Source organism: Bufo gargarizans, chromosome 4 (assembly GCF_014858855.1).
Source record: "Bufo gargarizans isolate SCDJY-AF-19 chromosome 4, ASM1485885v1, whole genome shotgun sequence".
In the NCBI taxonomy this organism is placed as follows: Eukaryota; Metazoa; Chordata; class Amphibia; order Anura; family Bufonidae; genus Bufo; species Bufo gargarizans.
Genome location: NC_058083.1, coordinates 94,063,350 through 94,076,000, shown reverse-complemented (window position 1 = coordinate 94,076,000; position 12,651 = coordinate 94,063,350). Strand labels below are relative to the sequence as shown.

At 43.0% G+C, this 12,651-nt stretch overlaps 1 protein-coding gene across 1 annotated transcript in view; it reads left to right on the top strand.

Moving 5' to 3' along the window:
- LOC122935241 (kyphoscoliosis peptidase-like) overlaps positions 1-12,651 on the top strand; it is a 46,824-nt gene that overhangs the window by 14,504 nt on the left and 19,669 nt on the right. Inside the window, exons 6-9 of the mRNA XM_044291003.1 lie at positions 1,258-1,299; positions 4,529-4,611; positions 6,463-6,568; positions 10,538-10,655. Coding sequence (XP_044146938.1) covers positions 1,258-1,299; positions 4,529-4,611; positions 6,463-6,568; positions 10,538-10,655 — 349 coding nt within the window. The remainder of the gene's footprint in view (positions 1-1,257; positions 1,300-4,528; positions 4,612-6,462; positions 6,569-10,537; positions 10,656-12,651) is intronic.

Genomic DNA, 12,651 nt, shown 5'->3' with positions numbered 1-12,651 from the left:
AGCTTTCATTTTACCAGGACAGCTTAAGAAATGAAAGCAGAGCTCTGATTAATTGCCATGGACAACAAAGACAGAAGTCTTCTACTCAATACCTCTATAACAAGCAGTGGATATTTAGTAGTGGTCTCAGCAAGTGTGGGTGTAGAAATGGTTACACTGCCCCAACAGAAGGGTATCAAGTAGTAATAGCTACCGGCATGGGTAAAAGGGCAGGTTGCCTTGTGCCTTCTTGAAGATGTGAGTCGTGAATGGGAAGAGGTCTATTACTATCTAGAGGTCAGAACATGGATACAGTCAGTACAGTAAATATAGGGGCAGCAAAAAAAGTATAAAACCCTAAAAAAGACTATGAAGCAACACAAAGAAAGGGTTCCATGTAATCTGATTTGGGAGGATTATCATCCTGCAAATGCTTCTGCAGGGGACAGAGTGGTAGTATACCCAGAGAACAGTGCTGGCATACAGATGACGAAGTGATGGCATACAGGGGACAGTGATGAAATACCCAACGGAGAGTATAGTGGCATCTACAGTAGGTGGCAGAGTGATGGCATATTAGGGGGCAGGGTTTTCTAGAACCTGTCATTTCTCACACAATTTACTCTTTTTTCAGCAGTTTTTTTTTTTTACCTATTTGCACAGGGAAAGGTTAATTAAATGGCTTCATATTGGTATTATACAGTAGCTAGTACCTTCTTTTTGTCTGCAATAGAATATAACAGATAGAATTTTCCTGTTCCATTACAGAGGCCGAAACAAAGAGTGCTACTGACTCAGGGCCCATTCACACGACCGTATCCACTTTGTGGTCTGAAAATTGCGCATCCGCAAAAAAAAAACACAGATCCCGGCTGTGTGCGCCCTGCATTTTGCGGTCCCGCATATTCACCCTATGTTAGAAATGCCTATTTTTGTCTGCAAAACGAACAAGAATAGGAAATGTTCTATCTTTTTTTTGCGGGGCCATGGATGGAATATACATGTGCTGTCCACATCTTTTTCAGCCCCATTGAGATAAATGGGTCCACCTCTGATCCACAAAAAAATGTGGATCGTATGCGGACCAAAAATACAGACATGTGAATGGACCCTTTTATTGTGGTCTGTTAGGCTTCACCATAGTGTTTTCATGGTGTCTGCATGCTGCGCTATCCTTCCTGTGTAATATCACAGCATCTCCATGTGGAGGCTCCTGACAATGGAAAATGGTCCTAGCATTTACGAATGTCTAACATGATTGTGTCTTCCTTTGTACAGATCACACACAGAACAGTGAACAGAGTCCAAAGTTGACAAATCGTAAGACACCCATTTTACTTGGATTGAGGGTATCTCCATTTCTTTTTGTAGCATTTCACTGATGTATCATTTTAAAGGGATTTTCCCACAAATTTACAATTTTATGACACTCTTTTAATTGCTCACCTGGTGGACTTTCTTTCCTTTCTGTGGATGGGCAAAGTCTCATCAAGTTCCTACATTTCCCAGGATGCATTGCAACGAGCTGTTGCTCCCCTGCAGAGAAATCAGTCCCTCACATATAGTCCTAGAGATACATGTAGTATGTAATACCCCGACAATTTCCTCCTCCACTGTTCAGAGAGCGAATCCGTGAAACAATCCAAAGACGCTTGGCACAGGAACAGTACGGTTAACAAGCACAGTTCAGGAATCAGGAATGAGACAGACAAACAGAAAATAGCTCTTCCTCTGACTCTAACTAGCTGTAGAGACCTAGCAAGATATGCACAGGCAAGCACTGAAGGAAACTGCAAGGTGTATGTATAGGAGCAGCTGGACACAGCTATGCTGCCCCTCACATAGCAGGAGATTAACCCTAGCAGTGCTGCAGGCAGAGGTAGAATGAATACAATCCCTAATTCACACACAGAAAGCTGGTACCTGTGCGCACAGGACAGAGGCGGTTCACAACACTCTGCAGCAGTGAAAATGTGTTCTTTGGCGCGGCGAATTGTGTTTCTCTAGCTGGCAATGTGATGGACAAGTCTGGATTTGGTGACTGTCAGAAGAACGTTACCTGCCTGACTGCATTGTGCCAAGTGTAAAGTTTGGTTCAGGATTTACAACCTGAATTCCAAAAAAGTTGGGACACTGTGTAAAATGTAGATAAATGTAAATAAAACCAGAATGCAATGACTTAAATATCTTATAGACCCATATTTTATTCACAACAGATCATAGAACACATATCAGATGTTGAAAGTAAGATATCTCATTTACATGAAATGGTAAAATGTCTCACTTTCAAAATCTCGTATGTGTTATCTATAGTGAATAAAATATGGGTCTATGAGATTTGTAAATGGTTGCATTCTGTGTTTATTTACATCTTACACACTGTCCCACTGGAATTGGGGTTCTAGAATGGGATGTCGTAAAAGCTCCTGTGGGTGTAATCTGTAGGTGTCCCATTAGTTTTGTCTATGCCATCTATTTCTGTGACTTCAGAATTAGGCAGGGGCGGACTGGGAACTAAAAGAGGCCCTGGGGAAAAAAAGGTAAAAGTGGCCCTATGTTGCAGGTGGGTCCAAATTGACAGATGGCAGATGGAGCAACATGACTAAGCAGGGACAACAGAAGTAGGCAGGGCCAGCAATACCATAGTGCAGAGCAATATACCGCCCCAGCTGAACCAAATACCACAGTGCACCACAAAACACTGCCACCTGTGCCTTAGTATTCAACTGTATCGTTTTCATGAGGACCTCAATACAGTTGAATTCAGGAGGGAACCTGTGGCTGCTGGTCAGGTGCAAAAGAGAAAATTAGTTCATTATGAACCCGGCTGGCAGCTAGGAGGGCTTAGGTGGCCCTTGGCATCAGGGTCTAGGGTCATGTAGGGTCTATGGCTAATCAGCCCCTAGAAGTACGGTATGGATGAATAAATGAAAGGTATCTGGATCATTTCACCTGATTCACTAGGAGATCACTATGCCAGCATTGAGGGAAGGGGAAGGGAACAGAAAGGGAAGCGAATGAGCATGTTAGCTCAGCTCTAAATGCAAGAGAAGGTGGACGAGGAAGATAAACAGCAGAGGAGCTACCAGAGAGGAAAATGTAATGCAAATAAAAAAATGCTAATAAAAAAAAAAAAAACGTTTTATTGCATATATATTGCAATAATACTTCATTTGAAATGTCCTATTCAGTACATAGTAGTACTTTTTGTGCAGTAAGTTAACCCCTTTTAGTATAGAGAATATATTAAAAAGTTAAAAGTTGCACCTTATGCTCTATTTCTGGGGGGAAAAACTGTAAAAATGATCTGGGACCATAAGAGAATAGGATGTCATGCTACTGCCCTGAAACCAAAGTGGAAGTGTTTCTAAGGCTACTTTCACATTGGCGTTTTGGCTTTCCGTTTGTGAGATCCGCTCAGAATGCGTCAGTTTGCCTCCATTCCGTCTCCATTCCGCTCTGGAGGCGGACACCAAAACGTTGCCTGCAGCGTTTTGCTGTCCGCTTCACAAAACTGACCGAAACGGATCTGTCCTGGCACACAATGTAGGTCAATGGGGACGGATCCGTTTTCTCTGACACAATCTAAACCCCCATCTAAATAGAAACCTATGGAAATTGACTTGCTTTTCTGTGTCCTCCATAGATTCATGTGTGAAATACTAAAACGCCCTAGAGACCATAGACTCCTACAGAAACTGCCGGACTGCTTTCTGTGTTTACTCCCACTTTCCCATTCAGTGGTGTTCTCATCTGTCAGACTGTATTTGCCTGTATATACCTCAATTCTGTAAAATGCTCTATATACTACTTATTTCTCATGGTTAAGTCACTTCAAGTACTTTTCTCCTATCCACCTTCACAGAGATCATCAAATCCTATCAAACATTGTTTATTGAGGTCATGATGTCTCCAATCATTTAACTATAATATGCCACTCACATAGTTCCTCTCAATGATTCTCCTACTAAAATTATGGACTGAACCCATGCCCAGGCTTATAGTGGTTATCCATTAACATATAATGATGACTTATCCTCAGGATAAGTCATCCTATCAGACTGATGGGGTTCCAAATCCTGGCATCCCCACTGGTCAACTGTTACAGGGAGCCACCACACTCACCGAAGCAGCCAGCTTCCAGCATCTCTCCCAACCACAACTATGTGACATCACATGGCCTAAGAAGAGGCCACGATGCTCATGGAGCATCGGCCTCTTCTAACAGCAGATCGGTGGAGGTCCTGGGTGTCGGACCCCCACCAATCTGATATTGATGATCTATCTTAGGGATAAGTTATCAATATTTATTATCGGATAACAGCTTCTGGGCCCAAAATAAAATCTACAACAGGTCCCGAACTAAAATGCTGATGCCTTCTTATGTGGCAGAGGAGTCCCTAGGCCCTCTCTGGCACCAGACTCCAAGTTTGACAGCTACCTCTGCACCCCTATATCTACACTTTAGTTCCCAGTTTAACTATTGTATTATGAATCCAAATGATGATAAAGGAGCCTGCTAACTGTTTGATGTCCTTGTTTTACACAGCTTATCCCCGGGACAAAAGAAACCTAAAATCTCTTGTTGTTGACTTAAATGTATTTAAAAAACTGGACCTCTTTGCTACAAAGGTAAAATAGTATCCTTATCTTAGTATACATAAAGCAATAGAAGTTATTTGTGTTTATGTGAATTTAAATAATAATAATAATAATAATAATAATAATAATAATAACAGTTATCTTTAGTGCTCCAGAAGATCACTGCTAAAAGAATTAATTTATTGCTAAAAAGTTCATGTATTTTCAAAGCTGTGTTATGTTATTCCAAAAGCTGAAATGGGAAAGCAACTTACGGTAGTTATTTTGTCCTACTCAGTGGGTGGGTGGCTGGTCCTACTCCCTCTTAAGGGGGAGCTGTACAGTATAGTCCGATTGCATCAGCCAGTGAGTCTGGCCTAGGCAGCTGAAGTTTGAGGAGGCTGCCTCCTATCTATTTAGTGAGAGGCCTACTCCAGGAGACACACCACTCCTGGAAGGCGCTAAGAACTACCTGAAGCTCTGGAACGAAAGAAGTAAAGAACTTTCACAGACTGTTTAGAGCCAGGTGGAAGACTGTAAAGATAGCTTGGACTTTGCTGAATATTGAATAGGATGTAAAATCGGGCACCCGCCACATTTTTGAGAGCTTTGCACACCTTGGTTATTTGGAAAGATTGCAAAGTATATTTAGAGAGAGACTCAGAGTCAGCTATCTTGTAGTTTGCTAACCCATTTTCATCCTTGCAAACAGTGTGTAAACTGAAGAGTGCCTTTGAAAAACCACAGAACTATGACTACTTTTTATGCTGGTACTGCAACTCTTATCATTCTCAGTAAAGCGATTATTTTAATTAAACTGGGCCTGGTGATTGCATCATCCATCCATTCTGCTTCTAACCTCCTGCCTTGCACCCTGCCAAACACCTGCCATCAAGGGCACTCCACCTAACACCAGGCCAAAGCTCCAATATCAGCGTGCGCCTGATGAAAGAAAGGGTGCGCCCTCCATTCACTGGACTGCCCCAGGGACCATTGGAGTATTGCAACCAAATAGGACTGGTCATTGAATCCATCAACCTTCCTCTGGCCCTGCACATGCCCATCTGCCTTGCACCCTGCCAAGGGTACCCCAACTACCACGAGGCACCCTCCATTCACTGGTGCACAGCCCCAGTGAGGATGGCTACCTTGAACCACTACTACTCCTATCGGTGCCATCACTACCACTCCCATCCTTTTCACAGCTCTTCCCCTGAGAGTCGCTGCATTTGGCAGTGATTACAGCCTCCAATCTTCTTGGGTATGATGCCACAATGCTTGCTCACCTGGAGGATGTGAATTTCTGCAATTTTTTTCAGCAGATCCTTTCAAGCTCTGTCAAGTTGGATGGGGACCATTGGTGGACAGCCATTTTCAGATATTTGATTGAGTTTAAATCAGGGCTCTGGCTGGTTCAGTCAGAGACATTTACAAAGTTATCCCTAAACCACTCTGTGTTTTCTGGGCTGTGTGCTTAGGATCATTGTCTTATTAGCAGGTGAACCTTTGGTCCAGTCTGAGGTCCAGCGTGGTCTGGATCGGGTCTTTATTAAGGATATCTCTGCACTTTGCTCCGTTCCGCTTTCCCTCAACCCTGACCAGTCTCTCAGCCTTTCCCACGTGGCTTGTTAATCATACCAGGTCCTGTCAGTGAACAAGTGCTGCTTACTGGGTCCTCATAAAGACAGCAAGGATGTTTAGGGCTTTCATGATAGGCCTGGGGTGGCTCAGGATTTTCATCTGCTATCACGATAGGCTATCAATATCAGATCAGCAGAGTCCCACACCCCCATCACCGATGTTGAACTGTTACCTTGAAGCTCAGCCGCCAGAAGTCAGTTTAGTAACTACACAGTTATAGGATTTTTATACGTTACCTGATGACACTTTTCTTTCTTACAGGTGACTGCTGTGACATTGGAGCAGTTGGTAAAAGAACTTACATGTGGTGCTAACACAGACTTAGAGAAGATAAGAGCTATCTGGATATGGATATGTCATCATATAGGTATGTGTACAGTCTAACTGTTAGTACATTGGCCCAGGTTTAGGGTTCATGCATGCGAATGTATTTTTTTGTCCGCATCCGATCCGCAATTTTTGCGGGTCGGATGCGGGCCCATTCACTTTAATGGGGCTGCAAAAAATGCGGACAGCACACAGTTCCGTGCCATCGGCAAAAATATAGAACATGTCCTATTCTTATCCACATTGCAGACAAGCTTAGGACAGTTCTATTATGGGCCACACGTTCCGTTCCGTAAAATGCGGAATGCACACGGTCGAGATCTGTGTTTTGTGGACGCGCAATTTGCAGACTGTAAAACAGGCTTTATTATAGAGTTTTCTGACAGGTTGTGCTCCGCCAGAGGACTTAGATAACTTTTTTTTGGGAGACTTGAAGCCCTAAATCACTGTGAAAGGTGCACCCCAATGATAAGCAACTGACATCACTGGCTAATCCATCAAGCTGATGTTAAGACCTGAGACTTTAGCCAATGTATTCCTGTCAGGAACACATCGGAGCCCTTTTGCACCACTGTCAAAAATGAAGCCCTGCAACAAAACATCTGTTCAACCCTTAGTAAATGTAAGTTGCCAGGCATGGTAAACAATTCTCACGTCCGTGTGCATTCCGTATTTTGCGGAACAGAACAGCTGGCCCCTAATAGAACAGTACGATCCTTGTCCGTAATACGGACAATAATAGGACATGTTCTATTTTTTTTTGTGTGTGGAACGGAAATATGGACAAACGGAAATGAAATGAACACGGAGTAACTTCAGTTTTTTTTTTTGTCGACCCATTGAAATGAATGGTTCCGCATACGGTCCGCAAAAAACCCGGAATGGACAGGGAAAGAAAATACGTTTGTGTGCACGAGCCCTAATACTGACGCTTTTAATTCCTTAGTATACGTGCCCACCTTAGATTTTTCTCAGAATTTTCCTCTAGAGAAAAGGACACATTTTAGGCCATGCCTGCTTTCCTGCTAAGCCAAAGGGCTTTCAATCAAGCCGCGCTCCTTGTTGAGCATGGTGAAAAACTGTCTAAAACCCTGGATTGATAAATCTGGGTCATTGTTCTCAAACAAAAAAGTTATGGATGTTATTCAGAAGAGTGAATTATATTTGAGATCCAGTAACAGTGGTTAGTTTATCTTAAAGGGGTTTTTCTTGGAATTCTATAGTTCTAGCGTGTATGATCTAATAAAAGTCATACTAAGCTGCTCTCCGCCGCCCCGGTCCTCTCTAGCGCCTGTTCATTTTTAGCTTGTTTACTTCTGGTATGAATATGGACCCGGTCATGTGCACTGCTGCAGCCAATGACTGCTTTCACCAGTATACAAAAACAGCATCTGGCCCAGTAGTGAGGGGACATGTCACAGCTGAAGCCAGGCATGAGCTCACCAAAATTGGACTGTTGAAGACTGGAAAAATGTTGCCTGGTCTGAAGAGTCTCGATTTCTGTTGAGACATATATATATACACTCACCTAAAGAATTATTAGGAACACCATACTAATACGGTGTTGAACCTCCTTTTGCCTTCAGAACTGCCTTAATTCTACGTGGCATTGATTCAACAAGGTGCTGATAGCATTCTTTAGAAATGTTGGCCCATATTGATAGGATAGCATCTTGCAGTTGATGCAGATTTGAGGGATGCACATCCAGGGCACGAAGCTCCCGTTCCACCACATCCCAAAGATGCTCTATTGGGTTGAGATCTGGTGACTGTGGGGGCCATTTTAGCACAGTGAACTCATTGTCATGTTCAAGAAACCAATTTGAAATAATTCAAGCTTTGTGACATGGTGCATTATCCTGCTGGAAGTAGCCATCAGAGGATGGGTACATAATGGTCATGAAGGGATGGACATGGTCAGAAACAATGCTCAGGTAGCCCGTGGCATTTAAACGATGGCCAATTGGCACTAAGTGGCCTAAAGTGTTCCCAGAAAACATCCCCCACACCATTACACCACCACCACCAGCCTGCACAGTGGTAACAAGGCATGATGGATACATGTCCTCATTCTGTTTACGCCAAATTCAGACCAGGCAACATTTTTCCAGACTTTAACAGTCCAATTTTGGTGAGCTCGTGCAAATTGTAGCCTCTTTTTCCTATTTGTAGTGCAGATGAGTGGTACCCGGTGGGGTCTTCTGCTGTTGTAGCCCACCTTTCTTTCCCATTCTGACATTCAGTTTGGAGTTCAGGAGATAGTCTTGACCAGGACCACAAACCTACATGCATTGAAGCAACTGCCATGTGATTGGTTGACTAGATAATCGCATTAATGAGAAATAGAACAGGTGTTCCTAATAATTCTTTAGGTGAGTGTGTATATATATATATATATATATATATAAAACACAAATAGTGCAGCAGCACAGTCAGAGTAGGTGGACTGGGTGCAAATCCCCACAGAGGTAGGCCACTCCTCCACGATATACAAAGATGAAATAACGAGGCAGCACTTCCAGCTTTTGGTGTACGGGTGAAGACCCCAAACTATAATCCAAGCGACGTTTCGGCCTGCTCAATGAGGCCTTTATCAAGCTTGATAAAGGCCTCATTGAGCAGGCCGAAACGTCGCTTGGATTATAGTTTGGGGTCTTCACCCGTACACCAAAAGCTGGAAGTGCTGCCTCGTTATTTCATCTTTATATATATATATATATATATATATATATATAGAGAGAGAGAGAGAGAGAGAGAGAGAGAGACCAAAAATAGGGCAGCACTCCAAAATAATGGTGAAAATATGCAAATCTTTATTCACTCATGTGACAAGGCAACGTTTCAGCTCAGTGTAAGCCTTTCTCAAGCAAAGATACAGGACCAAGGGAGCAGGTCGTGTATCTTTGCTTGAGAAAGGCTCACACTGAGCTGAAACGTTGCCTTGTCACATGAGTGAATAAAGCTTTGCATATTTTCACCATTATTTTGGAGAGCTGCCCGCTTTTTGGTCTCTTCATACTGGGTAAGCCTTTTCCCGTTTGGGCTGTGCACCCATTTTCTCTTTTATTGTTTTTCTTTTATTATTTTTCCCAGTGCTGCCATTTTTACCCCCACACATATATATACGGATTGGATGAGCACCCATTCATTTCAATGGGTCCATTCCGTAGCCCCGCAAAAAAATAGAACTTGTCCTTTTCTAGTCCGTTTTGCGGACAAGACTAGGCATTGTTACAATGGATCCACCCAAAAAACGGATGGCATACGGATGTCATCTGTTTATTTTGTGGATCCGCAATTTGTGGATCGCAAAACACATACGTTTGTGTGCATGTAGCCTAAAGGATAGGTGTTTTTCATCAGAAAACCCCTTTAAGGCCTCTTTCACGCAAGCGTGGCGGCTTGGCTCCGGATGCGTCCAGGGTGCATTCAGTGAAACTCGCACCATTTTGCAAGCAAGTTCAGTCAGTTTTGTCTGCGATTGCGTTCAGTTGTTCAGTTTTTCCGCAATGCGTTTTGATGCATTTTTCAAGCGCGTGATAAAAACTGACGGTTAGCAACCATCAGTGAAAAACACATTGCATCTGGACTGCATCTGGACTGCATCTGGACTACATCCAGATGCAATGTGTTTTTCACTGAAGCGCCCCATTCACTTCTATGAGCCAAGGCTGAGAGAAAAACGCAGGATATAGAACATGCTGCATTTTTCACGCAACGCAGAACTGATGCGTGAATAAAAACGCTCATGTACACAGACCCATTGAAATGAATGGGTCAGGATTCAGTGTGGGTGCTATGCGTTCACGTCACGCGTTGCACCTGCGCGGAAAAGCTCGTATGAAAGGGGCCCAAGTGCTCTGGTGGACCAGTTAATCCCTTAAAACCCTCACGTGAAGGTATTTTTCAGAAATGTAACATCATGTATTGCAGAAATAAGAATAAAAATAGAATAAATCCATGTACTTTGCACAATAAAGAGACACTACTTTCTTTTCAATGATCTCAGAGTATGACACAGCGGGGTTAAAGAATAAAGATCTGGTATCCTCGGCCCCAGAAGATGTCTTTCGGACCAAGAAAGGTGTATGTACAGGGTACAGCTCGCTCTTTGAGCATATGTGCAGGTGAGTTTCACCATGAGCATGCATCAGTCGTATTACCAAAGCAATCTACAGGGAGTGCAGAATTATTAGGCAAGTTGTATTTTTGAGGATTAATTTTATTATTGAACAACAACCATGTTCTCAATGAACCCAAAAAACTCATTAATATCAAAGCTGAATATTTTTGGTAGTAGTTTTTAGTTTGTTTTTAGTTTTAGCTATTTTAGGGGGATATCTGTGTGTGCAGGTGACTATTACTGTGCATAATTATTAGGCAACTTAACAAAAAACAAATATATACCCATTTAAATTATTTATTTTACCAGTGAAACCAATATAACATCTCAACATTCACAAATATACATTTCTGACATTCAAAAACAAAACAAAAACAAATCAGTGACCAATATAGCCACCTTTCTTTGCAAGGACACTCAAAAGCCTGCCATCCATGGATTCTGTCAGTGTTTTGATCTGTTCACCATCAACATTGCGTGCAGCAGCAACCACAGCCTCCCAGACACTGTTCAGAGAGGTGTACTGTTTTCCCTCCTTGTAAATCTCACATTTGATGATGGACCACAGGTTCTCAATGGGGTTCAGATCAGGTGAACAAGGAGGCCATGTCATTAGATTTTCTTCTTTTATACCCTTTCTTGCCAGCCATGCTGTTGAGTACTTGGACGCGTGTGATGGAGCATTGTCCTGCATGAAAATCATGTTTTTCTTGAAGGATGCAGACTTCTTCCTGTACCACTGCTTGAAGACGGTGTCTTCCAGAAACTGGCAGTAGGACTGGGAGTTAAGCTTGACTCCATCCTCAACCCGAAAAGGCCCCACAAGCTCATCTTTGATGATACCAGCCCAAACCAATACTCCACCTCCACCTTGCTGGCGTCTGAGTCGGACTGGAGCTCTCTGCCCTTTACCAATCCAGCCACGGCCCATCCATCTGGCCCATCAAGACTCACTCTCATTTCATCAGTCTATAAAACCTTAGAAAAATCAGTCTTGAGATATTTCTTGACCCAGTCTTGACGTTTCAGCTTGTGTCTTGTTCAGTGGTGGTCGTCTTTCAGCCTTTCTTACCTTGGCCATGTCTCTGAGTATTGCACACCTTGTGCTTTTGGGCACTCCAGTGATGTTGCAGCTCTGAAATTTGGCCAAACTGGTGGCAAGTGGCATCTTGGCAGCTGCACGCTTGACTTTTCTCAGTTCATGGGCAGTTATTTTGTGCCTTGGTTTTTCCACACGCTTCTTGCGACCCTGTTGACTATTTTGAATGAAACGCTTGATTGTTCGATGATCACGCTTCAGAAGCTTTGCAATTTTAAGAGTGCTGCATCCCTCTGCAAGATATCTCACTATTTTTGACTTTTCTGAGCCTGTCATGTCCTTCTTTTGACCCATTTTGCCAAAGGAAAGGAAGTTGCCTAATAATTATGCACACCTGATATAGGGTGTTGATGTCATTAGACCACACCCCTTCTCATTACAGAGATGCACATCACCTAATATGCTTAATTGGTAGTAGGCTTTCGAGCCTATACAGCTTGGAGTAAGACAACATGCATAAAGAGGATGATGTGGTCAAAATACTAATTTGCCTAATAATTCTGCACTCCCTGTATATAGCTCATCTATACTGGTATCCCGTTTCTAATAAGTGGTGGATTTTATCCACTATACCGTTCTGTGTATACAGCTTCTATGCAGACCTATATGTCTCAATGGTAACAGACTACAAACAAGCCTAGCGTAGTCTAATTCTGCAGCCTATGGCTAACAGTGGGTCTGCAATTTACGGGCATCAGCAGTGGGCACTCCGCATCAAAGGATGCGGACCCATTCACTTAAATGGGTTCGCAATCCAGAAGGTGCGGTGCAGAACGGAGGCACGGAACGCCCACTGAAGCACTACAGAGTGGTGTGGAGGTTTCTGTCCGTGCCTCCACAACGCAAAAAAATAGTGCATGCAGTACTTTTTTGCAGTGCGTTCAGACCATGGACACTTTCA